We start from the raw sequence: 12,705 nt of genomic DNA, 5'->3' as shown, positions 1-12,705 counted from the left end.
AACAAATCATGACTTTAAAAAGGCACATTCAAGCCGGGCGTGGTGGCACAAACCTTTAATCCCAGCACTCAGGAGGCAGAGGTAGGAGGATTGCCATGAGTTCAAGGCCACCCTAAGACTCCATAGTGAGTTCCAGGTCAGCCTGGGCTAGAGTGAGACCCTACCTCAAAAAAAAATAAAAATAAATAAATAAATAAAATAAAATAAAATAAAAATAAAAAGGCACATTCAGAACTGAATTTCTTTTGTTCTTTTTAAAAAATAACTTCCACTGGGCATAATGGCACATTCTTAACCCCAGCAATTGGGAGGCAGAGGTAGTAGGATCACCCTGAGAGTACATAGTGAATTCCAGATCAGCCTGGCTAGAGACCCTACTTCGGGGAGGGGGGGGAGTTGGGGGAGAAAAAAGAAAAGAAAAAGAAAAAAGATTAAATGGGTCTAGAGAGATGGTTTAGTAGTTAAGGTACCTACAAAGCCTAAGGACCCATCAATTCTTCAGGTCCCACATAAGCCAAATGCACAAGATGGCACATGCATCTGGATTTCATTTGCAGTAGCTGGAGGCCCTAGCACACCGATTGTCTCTCTTTCCCTCCCTCCCTCCTTCCCTCTTTCTGTCTGTACTAAATAAAAAATAAAACTTACAAAAAAGAATGAGCTGGGCATGGTGGCTCACACCTTTAATTCCAGCACTTGAGAGGCTGAGGTAGGAAGACACTGAGTTTGAGGCCACCCTAAGAATACAGAGTAAATTTTAGGTCAGCCTGGGCTAGTGTAAGACCCTATATCATTTAAAAAAAAAATGATTAAACAAAGAAATATTTTAAACATTACAACATATGTAAAGCACTCATTTGCAGATTTTAACCATATAAAACACACTATTTTAAATAACCATCTTTAAAATTTCTTTTCCTATAGAGACCAAGTCGGGCTGAAGGAAATAAATTGGTGATAAGTGGAAAAAAAGGAGATAAAACAATGACTGGTAACGATGCATGTGACACTGTTGACTAGAATGTTTGCACTGGACTAGCTATAAACATGTTCAAAGACTGAACCACACAGCTCCGTGCCTCAGTGGGGGATGGTGGTACCTCACTCTGTCGTATTGCACACACATGGGCAGGTCAACAACCCGTTCTAGGACTGGCACCTGTACACAAGGTAACAGAAGTGGTTCACACAGCCCACTCACACCACCACTCTTGGGGCTTTGAGAAAAGCCTCACCAAAGATAATTTATGACCACATGCTACCTTGGGTGGTCTTCACGGGGTCAGAATTGAAGGTCACGGGGATGTCTCCAACCGTGTTCTTCTCATCAGTCCCTTGTCATACTAATGACATCACGCTAGCTCACCACTGGGGAAGATGCAAAGAGCGCAGGGGAAGAGCCAACAGATGCCAACCACAGACATCAACCAAGAAAGGAACGTCAAAGGATGCTGCCCACAACTGGAGAAAGGAAGGCAGGGTCAAGAAGCAGTATTAAATCTTGGCAAAAATAAAATATGGGGCCGGGCGTAGTGGCACACACCTTTAATCCCAGCACTCGGGAGGCAGAGGTAGGAGGATTGCCATGAGTTCAAGGCCACCCTGAAACTACATAGTGAATTCCAGGTCAGCCTGGGCCAGAGTGAGACCCTACCTCAAAAAAAAAAAAAACAAAAATAAATAAATAATTAACTAAAATAAAGATAAGATAATGAATTAATAAACTATAGGAGAAAGACGTCACAACAGTGTCTCTGGGAAAGTAGGTTTGCCCAGCTATAACTGGTTTCAATATGAGAACACTGTCAATGAACCCAACTTGAACTCAAAATTCTAATAAAGGTTTCTAAAACAGACAGATATACATGATACAGTTCTTTATTTTATTATTGACTGTAGCAGAAACAGTAGGAGCATATACAGATAAATAAAATACAGAAATGAGGCTTTGGTTGGGAACTGTGGACTCAGCAAGTTATGCTCCTCACCAGACCGGAAGGCGGCTTTGTAAACTTGTGTTCATCCGGTTCTGAGAGAAACAGTACGAGGTTTTAACCAGCAAATACAGCAGGAATCTTCTACTACAGGAAAACATTCACATCTGTATCACTTAGACTTACTACACAAAGAAAGAAACACATTTTAAAAATCATAGAACATTCAAAATGACAACACTTTGGACCACTTTGAGAGCCATTCAAGCAGGCTTGCAGTCTATTTCCTTCAAGGATTCCTGGGGCAAAGGTGAGAATGACTGTCATGTCTTCAACCTGAAGGAATGTTGTTCCTCAGAACAACAGTCTCTTCCCGTGAAAACACACGGCTTCCCGGGCAGGTGTGGAGGTGCCCGCCTGCCACCCTGGAGGACCAGCCCAGTGAGCACGGTGCGGTCCAGGCTAGCCTACGCCAGAGTGAGATGTTGCCTTTAAAAAAAAAGAAGAAAAACATATGAATATGTGGCTTCTTGGAGTAGTTTTTATATCTCGACGCTTGTTACATTCTAGATTAAATGGATTCAGGCTATAAATCAAGGAACTATGGTTACCATTGGCGTTAGCATTAGGTGAAAGAGGCACCGTGACAGCTTTGGGATCTGTAGAACACACAAACTCCTCGCATGGGTTTTTATCTGGCACTGAGTTTTCAGAAATTGAGCTAGGCATGGTGGCGCATGCCTTTGATCCCAGCACTCGGGAGGCAGAGGTAGGAGGATCGCCGTGAGATCGAGGCCACCCTGAGACTACACAGTGAGTTCCAGGTCAGCCTGGGCTAGAGTGAGACCCTAGCTCGAAAATTCAAACAAACCAAAACAAAGAAAAGAAAAGAAAAAGAAACTATTGAGTCTTACGCTATGGTGGTGGCTTCCTGACAGTGCCATCAAGCCAGCGACTTCTTCTGGCTGCAGAACAGAAGATACGGCAGGAAGAACGCGGCCGCGCCGTCCCCCGGGAGGACGCTCAGGAGCTCCCTCAGCCCTAGCTCCATGGCAGCCACGGACAGCGCTTCTGCTTGTGGGAGACGGCGTCGAAGTTAGAACCCAAAGCCTGCTTTGCATCCAACTTTCCTCCTAGAGATTAGATGCTACTTCAAATAACAAAATGTTGGAATTACCAAGACCAAAAATTGTCTCTGAAGCTACAGATCAACTTTATGACTTTTACAACTTCTTTGCTCAGACAGAATGCACCAGTAACTGCTAGATCACAGTCCCCTAACCTGCTTCCTTTCTATATTAGAATTCCTTGTTACCACTGAGCATAAACCACTTTTCATGACCATCTACCACTTCTAAACAGCAAAAGCAAGTGCTCTAGTAAGCATTTCCAACAGTGAGGGATTTGCTGGCGCTGAGGCCCACCCCTAGCACACGCAGTGCCCCAGGTCCAGCCCTAGCACCAAGAAGGCGAGCGGAGACAAGAGCAAGCGTTTCTGTAAAGACAGTCTTTCGCTGCACGTCTCCACGACTCCCTAGTGGACAGCTCTCAACAAGCGTGTTCCCCGCTTCAGTGTCAGTCCCTGTGCAGTCCTCACGTGCCCGCCTCTTCCTCCACTCACAGAGCTAATGAGATATCGCTCCACCAGTCACTGGTGACTGTAAAGTCGTCCACACAAAGGAATGACCTGCCGTTATGGGTGAAACATTCACAAATGCAGCGGCAGGGGCATTTGGAGGGACTCCTAGCTCTGGAATCAGATACATGAAAAGGGTTCACGACTCTTCAACACATTTGCTGAGTGACCAATTTGCTTACTTAAACAAGGAGCCTATAAGGAGGAGTGGTCTGGATACCAAAATGCTTACTTTGTGAGCTAGTACTGGGTAGTTATAAAGAAAATAAGAACTGGGCTGGAGAGATGGCTTAGCGGTTAAGCGCTTGCCTGTGAAGCCTAAGGACCCCGGTTCGAGGCTCGGTTCCCCAGGTCCCACGTTAGCCAGATGCACAAGGGGGCGCACGCGTCTGGAGTTCGTTTGCAGAGGCTGGAAGCCCTGGCGCGCCCATTCTCTCTCTCTCCCTCTACCTGTCTTTCTCCCTGTGTCTGTCGCTCTCAAATAAATAAATAAAAAATGAACGAAAATAAGAACTACACAAATGCCCATTTCTTCCCTTTTCCCTCCATGAGGACCTATGTGAATTAAAGCTGCAAGAGCAAGTTTACCTTCAGTACATGCAACACTTTAAACGCTGCACATAACTTCTCACTTCCCTCCAATCCTTTCAGGTTCTAATTGTTCATTCTATGCCCCATTCCTGAGAGGACATACTTGTTAGGCAGAATACCTGGCTCTGCTGGGGAAACTGAGGCTAAGAAAAGCTACAAATGGTTTGCTTTATTACAGTCACCTGCTACCCAAACCTGTGAGCCACCCAGGACAATTTCCAACTGTCTAGAAAATAGTCATCAATGTTGATGACAGGTATTTCTGGAAGGTGGAGTTTAAAATGACTTTTCAAGCCTTGTTTTTGGAATATACTATGATCTTAGAATGTTTTAAAATACAAGCTGTTCCTTATTTGAAAATCAGTAATAAATTCTTCCTTAGAATAAACAAGCCACCCAGCAGCCCAGCTCCACAGGCTCTGCATGAGTGCAGTGGCTCTCAACCAGGCCAACGGTGTCCTCCAGGGGACAGCCACCAAGGTCTGCAGCTAGGGTTGCTCGTCATAGCAGGGGTGGAACAGCTGGCACCCAGCAGGAGGAGGCTGCTTACAGATGCTGCTTAGCATCACGACATGAACAGGGCAACCCCCCTCACCACACACAGGTAATTTACAAACCCAGAAGTGCTCAAGTTGGGTAACTGCATTAGAATGACAAGAAATCCCTCTGCTCCTAAGTGTATGTAATCCCTATCCTCCATCTCCAGCCTTATCCTCTGTCATTTTACCCAATATTTTCCTGTAGTCAATTATGAGTGTCTCAATACAACAATATTAAATACAAAACAAATATGTGGACTCTTCAGCACTGAAATATCTCGATCACACCTTCCAAGGCTCAGGGTCCATTGCGGAAAAGGTGGTGTAAAGAATGTAAGAGCCAAAGGAAGGGTAGGACTCCTTAAAACGTGCTCTTCCAGACACAAAATGGCCTGGATATCCATGACCTCACAGTGCCTAACACTACCTACAGAAGACTATCATAATAGGTGGAAAAGATCATGACATCAAAATAAGAGACTGACTAAGATGGACATGGGATATGATGGAGAGTGGAGTTTCGAAGGGAAAGTGGGGGAAGAAGAGAATTACCATGGATACTGTTTATAATTAAGGAAGTTGTCAATAAAGAAAGAAAGGCCCACGAGGGCTGGAGAGATGGCTTAGCTGTTAAGGCACTTGCCTGCAAAGCCTAAGGACCCACATAAGCCAGATGCACAAGGTTGCTATGCGTCTAAAGTTTGTTTGCAGCAACTGGAGGCCCTGGCATGCCTAGTCTCTCTCTGTCCGCCTTTCTTTCTCTCAAATAAATAAAAAATTAATTAAAAATAGAAAGGCCCACGAGTCCTCTGGTCACACACTGACACCGCTGTGGTGTGAAGACGGGGGATGTCTGCAAGGGAGAGTGACCCCAAGCCACCACCAGTCAGTGACAAAGGACGTGATCATCTTGACTTGGGTGCAGTGTGGTGCAGGAGTCACACACCCGCCTTGTCCCTCTGTCTCCTGCAAGCTGAAAAGAGCAGGAAGAGGCAGGGCGGCCCTCTTCCTCACCACTAACACACGGCTTGAAGTGGGGCCTTAGAACAGCCGCCCGACAGCCACGGGCTCCGCCTCTACTCCTCGGCCAGACAGCGTGACCCAGCACTGCTGGCCTTGAAGACTACGTGCACCGCATCGATGCAACTTGTCCTTTCCCACTAGGTCAACAGGCAATTGGCAATGTCAACACACAACCATTTCAAAAATGAAAAACACATCAATATCCATAATTCATAAGTTATAAATATCCAAATAATTTCCCATTCTACCAAAAACTATAATTTGCACATTCAGGTTTTAAATCCTTGAGTAACCTGCCACACTGCATACTTAAAACTATGTTTAATAACCTCAACTTGCTAAATAAAATTAAGCACCCAGATCATTAATAAAAGATGTCATTTTTCTTAAGTTCTATAAATTTTTTAAATATTGGAATTAAGAGTTTCTAGGACAAATTGCTAAATGTTTGAAAATGCTAAAAGAATATAACCCGTGACTAGAAAAGCTAAGTATCAAATATACAATGGAAGAGGTGGCAGAAAGAATGTGAGAGCCAAAGAAGGGAAGGACTGCTTACAATGCTGTCTTCCAGACACAAAATGGCCTTGATATTCATGACCTCACAGTGGCTGACACTACCTACGTAAGACCTGCGTCACAGAGGGGAAAAATGTTGACATCAGAATAGAGGACAGACTCGTTGGAAAGAAGGGACTCAGTGGTAGTAGGATCTAGAAGGGAAGAAGAGAATGACAGAACACAGAACTATGTCCACAGTATATTGTTTATATTTAGAAAGTATATTAGTAAAAGTTTTTGAAAAGTCAGTATCAAGTACAGTGGGAGCATATGAAATCTCCAAATAAACTTTCCAGGGGATTCTTAATGCCCTTTCCACCTCTCCTGACATCATGTAAAAGAACTAGAGAAATCAAGAACTTGGCAACTTAAAAATTAAAATTTGCCATCATTAAAAAAAAAAAAAAATGACAGCTGGGCGTGGTGGTGCATGCCTTTAATCCCAGCACTTGGGAGGCAGAGGCAGGAGGATCGCCATGAGTTCGAGGACACCCTGAGACTCCATAGTGAATTCCAGGTCAGCCTGGGCTAGATTAAGACCCTAACTCAAAAAACCAAAATAAATAAGTAAATAAACAAATTGACAATTTTTACCTTTTAATGATGCCAGGTAAAGTTGGTATTTTTCTCCACCACACTTTATTTTCTGACAAAGTTCAGGCAGTAGTTTTTTCCACCACAGAATCTATCTTAGGAAAAAATGAATCCATTTTAGTTTGAAGCATTTTATACCCAGATTTTCAGTGGCACAGGGAAAAAAAACATCATTTGGGTAAGGCATCACTTTAGTTGTAACATGAGTTCTATCAGCAGCCAGGATTCTGCTTAAACAGAAACAAAAGTCAGGTTTGTAACTTGAACTGTACACAGCTCATCTCCAGATGGAGAGTGGAGACAGCCTCTTAATCTCTCAAAGTGGCAAAAAGGAGAAAAAGAAAAACATACTGCAGCCAAAACTTTTCTAATTTCTACATTAAAGACCACATTGCAAAGATAATACTTCCCCATCATATGTTGTTTCCCCGACCTTTACGGAATTTTAATCACTGGTTTCCTCTCCAAACAAGAGGGTTTTTAGTGATGACGACATACCATGACCACCATGCATTGTAATAGCATCCAAGAGTACTCAAGTCTTCCAACATTAAACATACATGCTCTTTGTAAGAAAATATTTACTTGAGAAAGAGGCACATGCATGGGGGGTAGGGGCACAGAACGGGCACGCCATGCCTCCAGCTGCTGCAAACCTGCAAATGAACTCCAGACACATGCGTGCATCTGGTTTACATGGGTCCTGGGGAATTGAACCTGGGTCCTTTGCAAGCGCCTTAACCACTAAGCCATCTCTCTAGCCCAAACATACATGTTCTTTAGAGACACAGACAGCCTTGCGAAAGGCTGGCTGGCACCTGCAGTCCCATTGTGGAGATAAAGACAGCAGCATTACAAAATGTGACTGTCGCTGATCAAGCCGCCGACACAACTTAGACAGCATACCCGGTTCTCTTCTTTCAGCTCATGACTAGCGTAAGGGACGACGGCCTCCGGGCATCGCTCTAGCAGCGTGTCTATGCACTGCTCATACTCCTTCAAGCGGGTGCGACACAGCACGTGAACGCTGAGACCAGCAGCAGTGTCTTCGGAAAGGGGCTCCAGGAATGGCATAATGGAAGCTATGTCAAATGAAGGACCACAGATAAGAGACTACGAACAGAAAAGTGAAATGTTATGGAATGAGGCATCACAAAAATGGAAACACAACATATAGCATACAATGTTTTATGAAGCCACTTAACAAAATAATGGAAAAAGAATGCAATTACAGGAGTGCAGGTTGTTTGTCCTTACTGAATAAGTCTAAGTGAGTACTAATAATCTTGACTTCACCTCCATTTTAAAGATCTGTTGAGAGCTGAGACGCTTGCTCAGCAGTTAAAGGAGCAAAGCCAAAGGACCCAGGTTCAATTCCCCAGTGCCCATATAAAGCCAAATGCACAAAATATCTTAATTTCTTTTCCCTGTATCATTTTTGCTACAGCATCTTCTCAAAGCTGCATAAGGACATGGAAGATCAATTATACACTCTCGGTCAGCATGATTATTTTATTCCAAATGTCCACCAAGGAGTGGCCAGGAAAATAAGGTTGGTATCTTTTCTTCTTGTAAGTTTAATTATTTATCTGAATGACTGCCTGGTAATAATGACAAATAATGGCAAAGATAAAATAAGGTGAAACTCTTCCACTCATAAGATCTCCCAACATGGATGAAAACACAAATTACTTTTGTATTAAATCCTTGATTAACTGTATAAAGGATGAGGCACAAAGGAGCAAAAGTAAGGTTACCAAACCATGGTAAAAATGAAAGTAGTCAAAATCTGTACAAAATGCATTCTTCATGAACTTTTACTTCGTTTTAGTTGCTAAGAATTTTTAATGAGCCAGGCGTGGTGGCACCTTTAATCCCAGCACTCCAGAGGCAGAGGTAGGCAGATCGCCGCGAGTTCGAGACCACACTGAGACTACATAGTGAATTCCAGGTCAGCCTAGGCTAGAGTGAGACCCTACCTCCAAAAAGCAAAATAAAAAACAAAAAAAAACAAACAAAAAAGGCCCAAGGTTATTGTTTTCTGTAAGTGCTACCAACATTGTCTGCCCCAGCCCTGTATGGGGCATAAACAAGCTCCCCGCATGCTTCCTCCACCGCGCCGCAGGCCCAGTCCACCTGCACCATCAGGACTGCTCAGAAGAGGCACAACCTACAAATGCTGAACTCTCAATTAACAGAAGACTTTAGAGATAGCATTGTATGTGTTTAAGTAGATAAACAGATTACTGGGGGTAGATGGCGTAAGTGAGGTCAGGGGAAGAGATGAGTAAAGGAAAGGTTGGGGGAGGGTTAATCAAAATTTAAGAGGGACCCGGGTGTGGTGGTGCACACCTTTAATCCCAGCACTCGGGAGGCAGAGGTAGGAGGATCGCCGTGAGTTTGAGGCCACCCTGAGACTACAGAGTGAATTCCAGGTCAGCCTAAGCTAGAATGAGATCCTACCTCGAAAAAAAAAAAAAAAAATTTAAGAGGGTATGAATAAGCCATATGGAAACTTTTTTGGGCAATGGTGCACCCAGAAGCCATAGACTGTTACCAGAAAAAGTTCAGTGCCAGGAATGGGATACCTTCCAGTGAGTAAGTTGCCCAAGGTCACTGATACCCACAAAACATTACAGGGAATTGCTAAGGCTCTTAGGTTTCCCACCAGAACTACATGTTAATTTTTTTTGTTTATTTTTATTTATTTATTTGAGAGTGACTGACAGAGAAAGGCAGATGGAGAGAGAGAATGGGCACGCCAGGGCTTCCAGCCACTGCAAACAAACTCCAGATGCATGTGCCCCCTTGTGCATCTGGCTAACGTGGGTCCTGAGGAATCGAGCCTCAAACTGGGGTCCTTAGGCTTCACAGGCAAGTACTTAACCGCTAAGCCATCTGTCCACACCAGAACTAGATGTTAAGAATATTTCTGAACAGTCCACAAGCTTAAGCTGCAAGGTCACTGAGAAATCAAGCTGAGGGTGAGCTGAAACCCTCCTCCCTGTAGACCAGCTGACAGAAAGCTGCAACACTATAGGAGAAAGAAGTCATCAGAGGAGACAAACAACAGTGGACACTGCAAGCCTTAAGTTTTGTCAGCCAGGCCAAATGAGCCAAGGGATGCAATAGTGCCACGTCTGTTACGGGGGAAACCAACCCCTCTCTAATTGGACTGGAGGCCCTCTCCATGGGAGGGAATACAGGCCTGATACTGAAAACTAGTCAAAAGTCTATGACAGGGAAGGTCAGGAGCCCTAGGGGGTGTAACACTTGCTGGTTTCTGGCTAAATACATTTATTACGCTCACCAAACTTGCTCAGTGAGCCCTTTTCTTAATGTTCACACCCATATATTAATGCTACTCTCACTTTCGGTTGCAGAAGTTTCTCTTTTCAGATGGCAGTGACCCTGGAATGACTCAGAAGGCACCATGGTGCTGAGAAGTGACAGAGGAATGCTCAGCACTGAAATATCTTTATCACACCTTCTAAGGCTCAGAGTCCATTATGGAAGAGGCGGCAGGGAAAATGTAAAAGCCAAAGGAAGGGTAGGACTCCTTATACCGTGCTCCTTCAGACACAAAATGGCCTGGATACCCATGGACTCTCAGTGCCTGACACTACCTACACAAGATCCTCATAATAGGAGGAAAAGATGATGACATCAAAATAAAAGAGATTGATTGAAAGAGGGAGGGGATAGGATGGAAGGTGGATGTGTGAAGTGCAAAGTGGGGGAGGAGAGGGAATTATTATGGATTATTGTCTATAATATGGAAGTTGTCAATAAAAAAGTTTTTTTTAAAAAAGAAGCAATGACAATGAGTGGTTCCTAAAAATGCACATTCTCAAGTAACAGGACCCTTGATGAGCCAGATGTAAAACTTCTACTATGTTGTAACTTCATATTCAAAAGAAAGGGGCTTTTTTTTTTCTTTACCTGTAGTTTTGAAAGGTCCTCTGTGTAGTTTTTATCAGCTGACAAGTCAGGCGATATGAAGGCATGAGCCCATGGGGAGATTAAGCCGTAATGACTGCAGGCATTCATCTGAAACAACAGGTAAATAAACCACAAGCAAACACAACATCAAAAATCCCTTATCATCAGGCATGGTGACGCATGCCTCTAATCCTAGCACTTGGGATGAAAGGTAGGAGGATTGCTGTGAGTTCGAGGCCACCCTGAGACTACATAGTGAATTCCAGGTCAGCCTGGGCCAGAGTGAGACCCTACCTCGAAAACAAAAAAATCCCTTATCCATCCAAAAGTAACCAATTAGTAAAGAGCATCAAAATCAGGCCTCCACTTTCCTGGGAATGGGAAGTCTGTCAGAATGTTTTTCCTAGAAAACATGACAGAATTGTTACTTCTACACCAAATCTGCAGTAAACAAGTCCTTGCACTTTAAATAAAGCAGCAGTTACAGAGTGCTGCTCACCAGCACTGTACGCAGCTGACGGGAAATAGGAGCAATGCAGCAGCTGCCGCCCACGGCCGCTGAACCCCCCTACCAAGACGCCTGGGAGGCCCCTCCTACAGGCCGTGACACTGGAACAGAAACTGTGATAAAGGTACATTTAAAAATATATATTTTGGGCTCGAGAGATGGCTTAATGGCTAAGTACTTGCCTGTGAAGCCTAAGGACCCCGGTTTGAGGTTCAATTCCCCAGGACCCACATTAGCCAGATGCACAATTGGGTGCACGCATTTGGAGTTCCATTTGCAGTAGCTGGAAGCCCTGGCACGCCCATTCTCTCTCTCTATCTGTCTCTTTCTCTGTCACTCTCAAATGAATAAATAAAAATGAACAAAAATATACATATATATACACATACATTTTAGGGATGGAGAGATGGCTTAGCGGTTAAGTGCTTGCCTGTGAAGCCTAAGGACTCTGGTTCGAGGCTTGTTTCCCTCAGGACCCATGTTAGCCAGATACACAAGGGGGCGCACATGTCTGGAGTTCATTTGTAGTTGCTGGAGGCCCTGGCACCCCCATTCTCTCTATTTGTCTCTGCCTCTGTCTGTTGCTGTCAAATAGAATGTGTGTGTGTGTGTGTGTGTGTGTGTGTGTGTGTGTGTGTGTACATTTTATTTCATTTATTTGAGAGAGAGAATGGGCGCACCAGGGCCTCCAGACGCTGCAAATGAACTGCAGACGCATGTGCCACCTTGTGCATCTGGCTTACATGGATCCTGGGGAATCCAACAGGGGTCTTTGGCTACACAAGCAAACACCTTAATTGCTAAGCCATCTTGCCAGCCCAAAAGTACATTCTTTAGGATAGAAAAGTACTTAAAATTTGGGCAAACTGTGTCAGGTAAATGGTAATAGAAAACTAGGTTCAATTCTAAGACATTAAGAATAAAACAGACTATTGTAACACGCACTACCCCATCATCTTACCAAATCCTCGGCAGTCCGCAAGGGTGTGGTGTCGGGAGGCCGTCTCCCAGCCAATCTCCGGACGTACTGGGACACAAGCTTGAAGCAGAGGTCCTGAAGCTCCACGTGCGGGACACGAGCCACTAGCTGCGCTTCCCAGAAGTCAACCAGGAGCTGAGGAGCCGTGCCTTCCCCTCCACCGCACAGCACCTTCAAACAGGGAGCCAGACCTCCGTATCCCCACAGCAAGACGGAGACGGTGCAGCTGGACACCGCACCATCCTATGGGCCGTGAACTTAATCATTTCCACCACTGCCTCCAATGCCATGTCATAAGGAGACAGGCAATTTTAATGAGAAACAGGTTCTAGGCTGCATGAGCAGAGTCTGTCTGGAAATATTTTAATTTGTACTTGTAAGTACAAACTGATTAAGTG

At 44.3% G+C, this 12,705-nt stretch overlaps 2 protein-coding genes across 16 annotated transcripts in view; one reads left to right on the top strand and one right to left on the bottom strand.

Annotated features, from left to right (window-relative positions):
- LOC101610703 (ceruloplasmin) overlaps positions 1–10,314 on the top strand; it is a 69,570-nt gene extending 59,256 nt beyond the window's left edge. For 2 of the 3 annotated variants that reach the window (XM_045130748.1, XM_045130746.1), the window contains 2 exons: positions 8,326–8,430; positions 10,262–10,314. In XM_045130748.1, coding sequence (XP_044986683.1) covers positions 8,326–8,429 — 104 coding nt within the window. In that variant the 3' untranslated portion in view covers position 8,430; positions 10,262–10,314. Of the gene's footprint in view, positions 1–924; positions 1,064–8,325; positions 8,431–10,261 lie in introns of those variants that run through there. The other variant, XM_045130747.1, reaches the window with a different exon arrangement.
- The window catches only part of Hps3 (HPS3 biogenesis of lysosomal organelles complex 2 subunit 1), a 39,894-nt gene continuing 29,051 nt past the window's right edge, over positions 1,863–12,705 (bottom strand). The window contains exons 13-18 of one of the 13 annotated variants that reach the window (XM_045130749.1): positions 12,290–12,478; positions 10,821–10,928; positions 7,785–7,991; positions 6,879–6,969; positions 2,849–3,008; positions 1,863–2,423 (exon numbers count right to left, since the gene is read on the bottom strand). In XM_045130749.1, coding sequence (XP_044986684.1) covers positions 2,878–3,008; positions 6,879–6,969; positions 7,785–7,991; positions 10,821–10,928; positions 12,290–12,478 — 726 coding nt within the window. In that variant the 3' untranslated portion in view covers positions 1,863–2,423; positions 2,849–2,877. Of the gene's footprint in view, positions 2,424–2,848; positions 3,082–6,878; positions 6,974–7,784; positions 7,992–10,820; positions 10,929–12,289; positions 12,479–12,705 lie in introns of those variants that run through there. The other 12 variants (XM_045130750.1, XM_045130753.1, XM_045130755.1 and 9 more) reach the window with 12 other exon arrangements.

This window comes from Jaculus jaculus, chromosome 12, assembly GCF_020740685.1.
Source record: "Jaculus jaculus isolate mJacJac1 chromosome 12, mJacJac1.mat.Y.cur, whole genome shotgun sequence".
Taxonomy (NCBI): Eukaryota; Metazoa; Chordata; class Mammalia; order Rodentia; family Dipodidae; genus Jaculus; species Jaculus jaculus.
The sequence above is the reverse complement of the archived record's forward strand: the minus strand, read 5'-3'. Positions and strand labels throughout refer to the sequence as shown.